Source organism: Danio aesculapii, chromosome 6 (genome assembly GCF_903798145.1).
Source record: "Danio aesculapii chromosome 6, fDanAes4.1, whole genome shotgun sequence".
Lineage (NCBI taxonomy): Eukaryota > Metazoa > Chordata > Actinopteri > Cypriniformes > Danionidae > Danio > Danio aesculapii.
Window position 1 is genome coordinate 24,699,416 of NC_079440.1, and position 14,846 is coordinate 24,714,261.

General features: G+C 35.7%; 1 protein-coding gene across 1 annotated transcript in view; it reads left to right on the plus strand.

Moving 5' to 3' along the window:
- The first annotated feature begins 1,050 nt into the window (after positions 1–1,050).
- Positions 1,051–14,846, plus strand: part of ephx4 (epoxide hydrolase 4) — a 29,555-nt gene continuing 15,759 nt past the window's right edge. The window contains exons 1-3 of the mRNA XM_056459035.1: positions 1,051–1,695; positions 5,432–5,517; positions 12,189–12,346. Of these exons, the coding sequence (XP_056315010.1) occupies positions 1,453–1,695; positions 5,432–5,517; positions 12,189–12,346 (487 nt within the window). The 5' untranslated portion in view covers positions 1,051–1,452. The remainder of the gene's footprint in view (positions 1,696–5,431; positions 5,518–12,188; positions 12,347–14,846) is intronic.

The following is a 14,846-nucleotide window of genomic DNA, read 5'->3' on the forward strand; positions in this document are numbered from 1 at the left end:
AATTACCCGGATGATGCACTCATTCAGCCGGTAAAATGAAGTGTGTAAGGATGGACACTTCAAGCACTCAACGACCGCAGTTTTGCTCACGTAGCGGAAGGGGCGGAGCTATCGGACGCACGTGTTGGATAACTTTATTTATTTTGGATTGTGAAAGCAAAATTCTCCTAAAACAGTGGTTATAGCGCCTCCGATGGTGAATGCGGTTATATTCATGGCAGGTATTTTTTGATAGTTTGGTGATTTATTTCACTTAAAATAAATAAATAATTAAAATTAAAAGTAATGGTTTGTATCACTCATACAATACAATATTATATAAGATTACATTTAAAAATGGGGGCAGCACGGTGGCTCAGTGCTGAGCACTTTCACCTCACAGCAAGAAGGTCGCTGGTGCGAGCCCCGGCTGGGTCAGTTGGCATTTCTGTGTGAAGTTTGCATGTTCTCCTCGTGTTGGCGTGGGTTTCCCCACAGTCCAAAGACATGCGGTATAGGTGAATTGAATAAACTAAATTGGCTGTAGTGTATGGGTGTTTCCCAGTGCTGGGTTGCAGTTGGAAGGGCATCCGCTGCCCAAAACATTTGCTGGATAAGTTGGTGGTTCATTCCACTGTGGCAACCGCTGATAAATAAAGGGGGATGAACTAAGCCGAAAGTAAATGAATGAATGAAAATTACAAAATGGTATATTAAATGTATATGTGGGTTAGAAATATGCTAAAATTAAGTAAATTTAATGTGATTAATTTATTACAATCCCAAATGCTAACTCTAAATATTTCGCATGGTAATAATGAATTTGCAATTACTTTAATTCCAAGTCCAAAAGTTATTTTAACTGCTCTTAACATAATTTTGCAAACTGTACCTGTGTCTTATCACAGCCACAAGAACATTTTTATAATGTGATCAATTTATAATATTAGGCGGGACTAACAAGATTGTCGTCTAGACATTAATTCAGCTATATTGCACTATAAGCCAGCAATGTTTTTATTGTATCTATTGTAAAATATGATGTACACCGCGAGCGCAACAAAAACGCGACCTCTCCATTTCCAAACAATGCTCCTGTGGCTCATCATAATATTACCGGGAGCGTTCACGAGAGTCCAGAACACAGCGCGCTGACAGTCTGTGAGCTCGCGCGTCGGTGTGCGGTGGGCCCAGCTAGACAGCGTTGTACAAAACGAGCCTTTTAGTTCTGTCAGTGTTTACGTGGTGTAATGGTTCAGTCCAAAGTGTGAACACCTTTGCGACTAAGCATATCTTCCTTCATACGTAAGCGCGACTCCGTACCGTCTACACAGGGATCCTCCCCGGTCGGGATGCGCTCGTGACGGTGCGACGGGGCTATTATGATGCGCGGCGTTCTTAAGACGCAGGCAGTTGAGTAAACAGATCAATAGAAGCCGTGATCAACAAGCGTATCCCCGCAGTAATGTAAAGATGGCGAGACTGCTCCATAACTTGCTGTTGTTGACAGTCGGGCTGACGCTGAAGATCAGAGTGATGGGATACTGGTCTCTCATCTACGGATACTGCGCGTTATGCACGGGCGTAGCGCTGATCAAACTTGGCTGGAATATCATCCTGCGACCGTCAACAACCTTTCAGTGGACAGTTCGTGAGACTCCCCCCGCGTGCCTGAATGACACGTCCTTGGGAACCCACTGTTATGTTAGAATCAAGGTAAGAAATTGCTTGACAGTGTTTTGAAAACAAGAATTTGCCCTTCGATGCTTCCCAAAGGTTTTATTTGCTCAGATGGTATATCGTAGCTCAGGAGTTCTCAGTTTTATTTCTTTGAAATAGGAAGTTTACAGTCTCAAATGTTTGAGTTTTTTTTTTTCTGACTGAAATCAACAATTTTATTTATTTATTTATTTTTTTTTACAAAATTGACAAGTGTGCATAAAAAGAAATAGATTGGTAAATTATGAACGGTTTGACTAAATAAATATAATTTAAGATCAAACAGTTTAATTTTATTTCAATGAAGAACAAAAGAAAAACACTAAAATCTCAGGCTGAACCAATGCCATTGATGTCAAAGTGAAGTCAACAATTTGATTTACTCACTTTTTAATCTTTAAAATGCAGGTTCTTTACTGTCATAGTTCCAAGATGTCCATAACTTTTTGACAAGACAGTTATGGGGGGAAAGATCCTTTGTAAAACATTTCACTAGAGCATTACTGCAAAAACCACAGTATTCACATCTATGTTTTTAATATTATTAACATTTAATTTTAGCACTCATCATGCCATTCCAAACCGTATCACTTTTTTCTGTTGAATGTAAAAGATGACATTTTTAGAATTAATTTATACCTATTTATTTATTTGTATTTTATTATCATACAGTGAATGTCAAAATGTCCAAAAAAAGTATATATATATATATATATATATATATATATATATATATATATATATATATATATATATATATATATATATATATATATATATACACACATATATACATATATATATTGGTCCAATAATAGAAAAGAAAACTATCTTTATGTATTTTTGTTAGATATTTTTTACAGGAACGATCCCTTTAAAGAAGTTTTCCATTTTTTTTTTTTTTTTTTAGAAAATGTCTAGTGTCCATTACTGAACATCATTTCAGCACTATTTGGGTAGACAGTGATTGTGATCAGCTTCCCACAAAACAATATTTGTAGCCTGGACTTCACTGTCCATGCAGGAGGTGCTGAAATCATTTGGCAGTCTCAAGATAGCTGTGATGTGTATATAAACATAACATGCAGAGCTTTGAACAAAGTGTTCAGATAGGCTTTCTGATTCTGCAGCTTATTTTAAAAAGTCTTAGACTTGAAAACAGCTACTTTAAGTTTTGTTTCAAAGTTCATATCTCTTCAGTAACTGAAGATATAAAGACATTTTTCGAGGAAATAAATTCAAAATGGGCCTGTAGGCACTGGCATCAACTGACTTGATATAAAATTTCTGATATCAACCCATGGCCTTTATTTAATGGTAAAATGGCAACTGACCTTGTTGTTTTAAGTCATAGGTCCCAAACTGCAGCTCTGCACAGTTTTGCTCAAACCCTAATCAGACACACCTGTTTCAAATAATCAAGGTGTTCAAGACTACCCTTGAACACCTTGATTAGTTGGATCAGCTGTGTTAGAATAGGGTTGGAGCAAAACTGTTCAGAGCTGCGGCCCTCCATGAAGGTTGTTGCTAGATCAGATACGGTTGCGGCCAAGAGTTAATGAGAATTATTTATACCCCCACCCCAAACCCAACCATCACAGTAACGTAAAAACAGTTGTTGTACCAGTTATTATTTATGTTATCTTTTAAATTACCCAATAAATTGTATTTTTTAATGCCTACCCCCACCCCAAGCCTAAACCCAACCGTCACAGTACTGTAAAAAAAATCATTATTGTTACAAAGTGTCATAAAAAATGCTGCTATATAGATGTCCATATCGCACAGCCGGCCGGTCGCGTATCCGATCTAGACTTTACCCTCCAAGAATTGAGTTTGAAAATTCTGTCATCATTTATTCAGCTTGTCCCTGTCTTTCTTCTGTTGAACACAAAAGAATATACTTTGACAAAAGCTAGAAATCTGTAACCATCGACATCCATATTTTTCCTACTATGAATGTCAATGATTACTGGATTTCTTCAGAATATATGCTTTTGAAACATTTGAACTACTTGTGGGTGAGTACGTAGTACCTGTGTAACATTTCATTACTGGGTGAATTATCCCTTGCAGGCATAGGTCTCAAACTGGATTCCTGGAGGGCTGCAGCTCTGCACAGTTCTGCTCCAACTCTAAACAAACACACCTAATACAACTAATCAAGGTGTTGAGACTACTAGAGACTATTAAGCAGGTGTGAGTTGGAGGTAGTTGGTGCTCAAATCTACAGAGCTGTGGTCCTCTAGGTATTGAGAAATCTACTTTTCAAGCTGTTTAAACAGAAATATGTGTAGGAATAGTGTATAGACAGTCATATTGGGGTGATATAAACACACCGAGTCCTTTTTTTAAAATTTAACAACATAAAAACGGTGGACCAATTGGAGCGGTTTTCAGACCGACCGCAACTTGACGTAGGAGTGCGGTCCCCCCGCCCACTAAATTGATTGACAGCTGCATGACATTTCCCGGTAGTCACGTGTATAATCATATCAACAAGAGAGGACGAGCGCAAAGCAACCGGGAATAAAAGGTCTGTTCAGTTCGAGGAAACAGTGCACGTGTGTAGCTTTACTTTATCAGCACAGCCGCGTGTCAGAACAGTTATAAAAGAAACGCTTCAATCCTGGTTTGTGGACGTTAAATCAGTTTTATTTTGTACATTAACATAACAGATATCCATACAGCAGTGGAGATTAACCAGTATCCTGTCACATTTCCGTGCAAAAAGAGTGCAAAGCTAAACGCGTGCTATCTGTATGTATGTGCGTATCGTGTGTGTGTGTGTGTGTGTGTGTGTGTGTGTGTGTGTGTGTGTGTGTGTGTGTGTGTGTGTGTGTGTGTGTGTGTGTGCGTGCGTGCGTGTGCGTGTGTGTGTGCGTGCGCGTAAACTTTGTAACGTCATTTTGTGTGACTCATCGTTGTAACTTAACACAGCAAATGCATCAAATACTCATTGGTAAAGTTCTTACTATAGTATTTCTCCTAAACGTTATGTGAGATCTGCTTCCTTTATATCTGTTTGTTGTCTGACGCAGAAAGGCACGTAGAAACGGTGGGCAGGGAGGACTAGCCTTAAAGGCACAGTACAGCAAAACCGCCACCCAGTGCAAAAATTTATAAAATAGAATCTTATAAAAGGTATAATAAAAGATCTGATGGGTGTTTTGAGCTGAAACTTTACAGACACATTGTGGAGACACAAAATATTCATAATAAATCTGAAAAAAGGGGTAACCTTGGTGCCCTTTAAGGGATGAACAAAAATTCATAATATAACCAGAATCCTAACATACTAGATATATCAATAAATGATTTCATGTATATTTAATCAAGTTAAATAATAATTAAGAGCTTGTTTATAATATGTGCTTACGTATTTTGTGAGATGTCTTTTTTATTGTATTTGGACTCAAACATTTAGAAATTTAGCATTTGCAAAAAACGTTGCTATATAACCCGAGGATACTATCGCATGCGATTTGATGCAGGCTGTCGTTTAACTGCGTATGAATTTCCCCATAAGTGTCAGTGGAAGATATTGCTTTAATATCAGCTGAAGCCTGCGGACAGAAGTCTTATTTTATAGCTCTATCAAACAGAGAGTGATGTGAGAATGGATTTTACATCAGGATGGACAGGCCTGTGTGATTAAAGAGACTGGGCTGCATGTATCATGTTCTCAGTTTACAGTGAAGAATAACTGCCTCGGGTTTTTGTATGGTTTTAGGAGTCTGGACTCAGATTTCACTATGTTGCTGCTGGGGAACGAGGAAAACCACTTATGCTGTTTCTGCATGGATTCCCAGAGTTTTGGTGAGACTTAAACACTCGCATACACACACACTTGGGATGCTGCAATTATGTTGTTGTCGAATCAGTCCACATTATACACATGGTATCAAAGATAATGTCTGACAAACTATTCATGTAATCTTTCTTTTTTCAACACATTCAAGTATGTAGACTATTGTGGGCAAATCCACTGGCAAACATTTTTGCAAAGAAATCATGACATATGGCTAATGATTTCCTTACCATCTTTTTTCCCCCAAATTTACAAAATTTTCTGAGTGATGCAAGGCTGTAAATGAAAGTTTGTACCTTACATTAAGTTTCAAAGATTTTAGATTTTTTGTGATCAATACATTTATGTTTATGTGTTGTGTTGTGTGTGTGTGTGTGTGTGTGTGTGTATATCCTAAGCCAGGGATTGTGGGTTCTTTTTTTCATATGTAATCCACCGGTCCTACTGCACCCAACCCGGTCTGAGCTGGGATCGAACCGGCAATTCTTTGTATGGGAGTCAGTTGCTCTAACAAGGAGGCTAAAGACCATGGCCTCTAGCGTCTGTTGCTAGAGCACCTTCAGGGGTCAGAGGAATGAGGTTTACCTGCATAGCACTTCGCTAGCTGGCCTCCGTTACACTCACCCCCCTAAACCTCACTCCCATCCCGGATGAGCCCCCACATGTAACCGACCTGTCCTACTGTACCCAATCCGGTCTGAGCTGGGATCAAACGGGCAATTCTTTGTATGGGAGTCGGTTGCTCGAGAGACCATGGCCTCTAGCGTCTGTTGCTAGAGCACCTTTAGCGGTCAGAGGAGTGAGGTTTACCTGCATAGCACTTCGCTATCTGGCCTCCATTACACTCCATTACACCATGTGTGTGTGTATATATATATATATATATATATATATATATATATATATATATATATATATATATATATATATATATATATATATATATATATATATATATATATATAATGTGTGTATATATGTGTGTGTGTGTGTGTGTGTGTATATACAGTTGAAGTCAAATTTATTATCCCCCCTGAATTATCAGCCCCCGCTTTTTATTTTTTCCCTAATTTCTCTTTAACGGAGAGAAGATTTTTTTCAACACATTTCTGCACATAATATTTTTAATAACTTTTATCTTTGCCATGATGACAGTAAATAATATTTAATAGATATTTTTTCTCTTCTATACAGCTTAAAGTGACATTTAAAGGCTGAACTAGGTTAATTAGGTTAACTAGGCACGTTAGGGTAATTAGGCAAGTCACTGTATAACGATGATTTGTTTTCGAAAAAATATATAGCTTAAAGCAGGGGTCACCAATCACGGTCCTGGAGGGCCGGTGTCCCTGCAGGGTTTAGCTCCAACTTGCCTCAACACACCTGCTTGATTGTTTCAAGAATACCTGGTAAGACCTTGATTAGCTTGTTCAGGTGTGTTTGATTAGAGTTGGAGCTAAAATCTGCAGGACACCGGCCCTCCAGGAACAAGTTTGGTGACCCCTGGCTTAAAGGGTCTAGTAATTTTCACCTTAAATGGTTTTTAAAAAATTAAAAACTGCTTTTATTCTAGTCAAAATTAAAACAAATAAGACTTTCTCCAGAAGAAAAAATATTATCAGATATACTGTGAAAATTTCCTAGCTCTGTTAAACATCATTTAGGAAATATTTTTCAGTATTTAGGAAATATAATTCTCATTGAATGATACCAATATAATGGGTGGTGGTGACCTGAGAACATTTGAGGAGTTCAGATGCAAAAACCCTCTAAAATGAACATTTTAGACTCCTACATGCAGGTTCAGTAATTTCACTTTTTTGGCAATTAATATGTTATTTCCATTGTCTTTAATGTAAAATGTTTGAAAATAAACATAGGAGACTGAGAAAAAATGTTGATTTTAGAAGAACATTTAAGATGGCACTTAGAGGTTTATGCATCTGAACTTCATTTTCAGTCATAAATATTTTCATGACAGCAGTTAATTTGTTGTATCATTAAAATGTTTGTCTGTTTGTTTACTATAATTTCATAAATTTAAATGGTTTAATAATATTAATAAATAATAACTGACATGCATAAAATAATAATTTGCTATTATTTAATTAAATTGATCAAAATAAATTAAACAAATTATTATTGTTATTATTTAAACAGAACTATTACAAAAGTAATATTTATATTTGTAAAACTTCAAACATTTTTTTCAAACTTTTTTGAACACATTCATCTCTGCAAGCATTTGTGTGGAAAATCAGTGGACAAACATTTTCACAAATTTTATTTTATTTTTTTCAAAATTTACAAAACATTCAGAGTGATGTAAACCTGTTTAAAAAAAAGCCTTCGTGGAAAGAACTTAGAATATATTTCCAAAGATTATGGCAATATGGACTATGTAAATTAGACTGACATTTTTTCATTAGGTGTTAAAAAGATATAATAATTCATCATAAATAACCATAATTTTTTTTACTACTACTACTACTACTGATACTGACACTATTACTATTAATAATAATAAAATAGTAATAATTGAAATTTATAAAAATATTAATTTACTAATATTAATCAAGTTTATAAAAAAGAAACAAGTTACAAATTACAAAACTAATGTGTATATTTTTCTCTTTCAAAAACTATTAAAGGGCACCTACTTTAGCCATTTTTCAAGATTTCTTTTTTTCAAGAGTCTTTTGTGTCTCTAGAATGTGTCTGTGAAGTTTTAGCTCAAACTACCCATCAAATTATTTATTATACCTTTTTAAATCTGTGAAATTTGAGCTGTTAAGTCATTGAAGCTGTTTTTGTTGCCTGTGGCTTTAATGCAAATGAGCTTTTTCTCCCCGCCCACCTGTTCCACTTTCTTGTCAGAGCCACACTCTGAACATGTAGCCTTCACGTAGATAAACAGCCCAGTGACAGACAAGAATAAAGCGAATCTCCCTAATTACAGCAAGAACTTTCCCAACAGTTATTTGATTTATTTGTTGTGGAGTTAATTCAAGCCTTTTTGCAACGATGAGTCACACACAATGTCGTTATAAAGTTGGTTATAAACCTATGGCTCGCGAGCCACATGTGGCCCTTCAATCAAAAATATGTGGCTCTCCAGCTGTCTCCCTTCAATAATATTTTACAGTTTAAAAAATTATAACCATCACTAGAAATGTTTTCTATTGGAAATACAATCACAATTTTTACATTTCGACTAATGCATGTGTGCGGTGCTGTGGATAAAACTGAATAGCGACACCAATGAAAGGCAAATGCGTGTGCATGGTTACCATAAAAATAAAAGTCGTTTTGCCCTTTATTACTCAAAAACAGTAAAATATTATTTTTGTTCTTCAAAACTAGCAAAAATGAATATAATAAGAAAATAATATATGTTTTTTTAAAAGTAGCCAAAATGATTGTCGCAAACTTTATTATGAACTATTTGAAGTGTAATTTTTTTTAGTACTAAATTGTTTGTTTATTTTAAATAATGTTGCATTTCATGAAAAAAAAGAGTTTATTTACCAGAAATTGTCCTTTCTTCATTCATGGACTCGCTCAACATGTGATGCTTCATATTTGTTTATTTTAGTTGTGCATGAGCATAAATAAAGGTTTTGTTTAAACCTGTATTATTCATAGTAGTGGTATAGATTGGGGTGCATATATGAGTTATACCCCAATGGCTCTTTACAAAAATGCATTTGCCAAAAATATCAGAAATGGCTCTTTGCTGAAAAAAGGTTCCCAAACCCTGCATTATGTTAATTTTTGGGCCTCAAAATGGGAGGGATTTTGATCCTATTTTAATGTCAGGAAATTTTTAAAAAGACACTTACTTTGTTTTACCTACACACAGTTCTGTCTAAACAGCTTACAAAAGTTGATTTTCATCATAGGTGTGCACTTCAAATTTTAAATGAGTATATATTCTGATAGAAAACCACAGGAAAACGTATGTTCTGCAGTTCTTAGCTGCCCATGTGAATATATCAGTAGCTACACAACACATCACTCACTCACTCACTCACTTTCCTTCAGCTTATTCTCTTCATCAGGTGATGTCTTAGCACGTTTATGTTCATGTTCAACTTAATTGCATACTTAAGCATTGATTTTAAAAAAACTATTTTTTACTAGCATTTATTACCTGGCAAGTGTCAATTCCAGGCCCTTCTAACAGCACTATTAATATCCTTCTAAGAGGTGCAGTATATTCTAATTGTTAAGATAATTAAAATGGCCTGTATATTGTATTACTGTTCCGAAATGTGATATGGACTGTGGTGACATTCAGACTGTCCTGGGACCAGTGAAGCTGTCGTTTCAGTGAGCTGCCAGACTGCAGAGCTGCGGTCAGGACAGAGCTGTGCCTAATTAATGTGGCATGGCTTCTTTCTGCTTCACTGGCCAATCTACTGCTCCAGAATCAGTGATGAACTCTTGAACGAGTATAGAGGAGACCTGGAGGACGCCCCTTTCCTCTGACTTTTGCTCCACTTTAGTTTGGTGCATTCAAAAAGTGCAAGTCGATGGTTTCGCTCACTGCTGAGAAATAGGGAAACATGAAGGTTCGAGTAAGGGATATGTGTGTATGCACATTAAGGCCCAATCCCAATTCTATTTTTGTACCCCTACCCCTTAGGGCTTCAAAATTTACCCCTAAGAATTGGGACAGCACTACAGCACCTGCACACGTCATCATATGTCATCACGATCTCTTGCTTCATGTGAGATCAGACGATCACGACTGCTGTAGTTATTACAGTTGTGCTATTTTTTGGTATTTATCTTCAGGGAATCACTGAAGGCATATATTATGTTATCATAACGATCTAATGTGGAAATAAGATCGTAATGTACTGTATTTACACAGTGGCCATATTCATCTACAGTATGTAAACACACAAACACAACATTAACATTATAGCAGACACTGTGAAAAGCTCATTCTCAGCCACTAGGCATTACTGACAGGGTATTCCAGTGTCATTGAGTGAGAAAATGTTGTGGGGCTGCAGTACAGGAGTTATTAATAGTGATTATAGATCGCGAAATTTTGCAGTTTTTTTATTTAGCATTTTTTTAAAAAAGCATGATGGTAAAACATGAAACATATGTTTGTTTGTCGTAAAAATTTTTAATAATGACAAAACATACTAATTTGTGGATCTCCTTACTTCCGGGTTCAGCAATACTGCCGTTGTGGCTGGAGTATTCGGGAAAATTTTCTTACCCCTTGGTTTTGAAGTGTGGTCCCTAAAAAATCTTAGTTCGAAGGGCTATTCACCCCTTCCTCTTAACCCTACGCCTTCAAGCTAAAGAGAATTTGGATACCCCTACCCCTTGGCGTGCATGCGCAAAACAAGGGGTAGAGGTAAGCGGAAGGGCTAAGGGGTAGAATTGGGATTTGGCCTTATTTCAAGCTCATTTATATTCTAATGTATTGGGTTTGGGTCATGGGAGCCTCTGCTGCAACTGACTCAACAGAATCATGCTTAGGCTGACTTCTGCTTTTTCAGCTTTCTCTCTTTTTTTTTTTTAGCTAACTTTAAAGGCTCAATTGGCAAATAGTTTTACCATTGTTCTAATATGATTCAACTGAACCGATTATGTGTTAACATGGTTACATGATGCTTACATTTATTAAAATCATATTCATTTAGCTGTTTTAATGCTGTTAAAGTGCTAGCAATTGGTCAATATAACCACTAGTGTCCACATTATCTAAATATTTTCCATTTTTAAAGAAACAATATATTTAAAAAAAAAAAGCTGTCCATTTTATTGAAACACTTCACTTTGCTATTTTTACAACATTCCTATTGTTAAACAGGTTAAACAGAAATCGATCCTAAATGTAACTGAAAAAAAATGTACAGAGTAATATTCCAAGACTTTTGCATGAATATTAATTATGACAGTTCTATAGAACACAAAAAATATATATATGTTTTATAGAATTATCTGTTGTCTTAGACCTGACTTATGGCTGAGAATTAATGTTATGAAGTCTTAGTTACCGCCCTGACTCATTTTTTTTTTCCCTGACTCATTATTCCTCCTTTCTGCTTCATAACCCTGCTTAGTCAAAGCAACAAAACTGTTACTGGGGCACTTTTTTGCACCGTCTCCCTATGCCACCCCCTGCATGATGCCACCCTGGGCGATCGCCCATATTGCCCATGCCTAAATCCGCCACTGCCAACCATTCCCATATCATAATTGGCTTCATCACGCTGTCTCCTCTCCACCAATAAGCTGGTGTGTGGTGTGCCGACCAGTTCAATATGGCTGCCGTCGCGTCATCCAGGTGAATGCTGAACACCTGTAGTGGATGAGGAGATTCCCCCCAAAAAATGTGTAAAGCGCTTTGAGTGTTTAGAAAAGTGCTATATAAATGTAAGGATTGATTGATTGATTGAATGATTGATTGAATAATTCATTCATTCATTCATTCATTCATTTGTTACTTTTATATACTTTGACAAACTCCCAGCACCATATTTTTGTTTTTTAATATTTTATAAAAAATGTAAATGTAAAAAACAAACTGAAAGAATGGCTGATGATCTAAATTCAGTAACAAACATATTCAGTTATGCATACCTTTAACCTGTAGTAACGATCTTAAATCTTTATCCCTTATTTCTTTAATTTCTTTATTTTTTGTTAGGTTTTCTTGGCGTCACCAGCTCAGGGAGTTTAAGAGTGAGTTTCGCGTGGTAGCAGTGGATATGCGAGGCTACGGTGAGTCTGACCTGCCCTCGTCCACTGAGAGCTACAGACTGGACTACCTTGTCACCGACATCAAGGACATTGTGGAGTATCTGGGTAAGAACAGACTGGCTCCATTATCTCAGCCCTATTTCCATTTTCACATCCCAGCCTGTCTGGAGCTTTTGATAAGGCTGTTGTAGTGGTGAATGCTAATGTAGCGCTCCTCCCAATAGTCTGTAATGTGAAGGTGACCCATTCATAGATGCCCTTGGCTTTTTTAGACACGTGTTGACATCAGTGTGGGCTGCTTAAAATGAAGTCTAATGAACTGTCTGTAGATTTCAAAACACACAGTTGCTAGACGAGCTGCTTTACAGTGTAATTCAAGTATAACTGTAGATTAACACTATATAGAAATACAATATACTGTATATATTAAATATATATACAGTTGAAGGCAAAATGATTAGCCCTCCTGTGATATTCAGTTTAATTGGTTTTTCCCAGTTTTCTGACAATGAAGGTCAATAAATTGAATTTAATAATGTTGGGTAATTATGTGCATATGTTGATATTAGGAGTATCAGAACTTGTTTAGCCTGAGAAATCTGCATGTGTGTGAATGGTGCATGTTGTTTCTGATCATTGACTTATGGTAAATGATTTATACATTTTTTAATCAATAAAACAAACAACAGTGGCATGTAAACAAACAGTAATTGAAAGGATATATTGCATATTTGTCCTTGGCTTTTTAGATACATATTGTCAGCTTAGGCTGCTTAAAAATGAAGTCTGATTAACATTCTAGATTTCCAATACACTATCATTAGTTAAGCTGGGTTATCGTGTGATTCCATAACATATACATTATATCATGTTAAAAGTAAAGCCATCTGTCTGCTCGCTTCGTAAGTGACTGGCGCTGTATTATGACAGGCCGTCAATGACATGTTATTAGGATTCATGATGATGTCTTGCTCCAGGGCCTCAGCTCCTTGACAGTGGAATCAGTCTATTGCAGACAATGGAAACATTCACCCTGCCTCACAGCAATGGTGTCATTCATCCTTAGTCCATTCTTGATATGACATTAAATGAACTGCGGTGTGATATATATATATATATAAACACAGTTTGTAAATTAACCAACATAATATCATTGTTGTCTGTTTTATACTGTTAAAAATGGGATTTGAGATTAAATAGAAATATAAGGTAACAAACTAAATATTGTGGCCATGAATTAAGAAATGGTCCACGACTTAAGGGCTTGTTCACACCACCCATGATAACTATAAAGTTACTGATAAAGACATTGTTTTAAAAATCTTGAAAAAAAATGGTTTTACCATGGGAATGAGAAAAAACACACATGGAGGTTACATATACAAGCCAGGTTTGAAGCTGTATTGGAGGATACAAATAAAAGCATGTCAGACATCCAGTATATTTTCTTTGTTGTTTTTATGTCACTACACTGACTGCATTTGCTAAATTCCCCGTTTGGTTACATAGATTACATGAGCTGGATTCACTGGTCAGATGTGCTAGAAATGTAGCACAATGAGGAATTTGCTGGTTACCATGGGGTAATGAAAAAAGAAAAAGCATTAACTAAAAAAAGGAGATCATAATTGGCCCTCTAAGATTAGAAAAAGATGCAAGCTGTATTCAAACTTGTATTTTTAAAATAACATGCCACAGTTCCAATTTGAATAAACATTTTGACCTTCAATTTGGAACACAAGATGCAAATAATAAATAAATAAATAAATACATTTGATTTCAATACATATTTATTTGTAAACAAAAGTGACAATGGCAACTATAAGTTTTTAATCATTTTCACAGATCTGTGTGAACGAGAATTGTTTTGCTAGCATTAACACTAATACACAATACATTTTTTTTTAAAACAAAGGAAAACTAAATGTTTTTAGTTACATCACTGTAATGTGTAATTAAATGTTATTTAAGAAACTGACGTGTTAGTGGTTATAACAAAGACTTTCTGGGAATTGAATAAAGAATTTAAAATAAAAAAGAACGCCAGTAAATGTGCTAGTAATGGTTCTTTTTTTACATCAATTATTTAATAGGATATTACGGAACAAATAACAGAAAGTACGACTAATTAACTAGGAATTTTTAACTAGGTTTTAAACCATTTAAACTACTTGCAAATAAGATATTATTTTTATCTTCTATTTCATTCATTAACATGCACACATCCACACTTAACTGTCTGTCTACTAAACATTTGTTATTGTTTCTGGTCTCTCCACATTCAGTTATGAATGAAATAAATCACATTAATGATAGCCATATTCCTTAGCCAAATTTGATAAAGTAATGGTGATGCATTAAGGTTGGTATGCAGAGGACAAAATGATGTAAATAAAGTAAATTCTGAGTGACAGATGGTGACTGGAGTAGGTTACACCACAGCTCTACAAACACATTAAAAAGACAATATCTGTCAAATACTAAGGAAACTGAGGGTTGTTAAGTTGAGTGTGCACAAGGAGCTTCATTATGAAGCAAGATGGTCAGACAGGCAAAGTCAACAGGAGCAAACAGTATATTAAAGGAAATCTAAGTCGAGTAATCT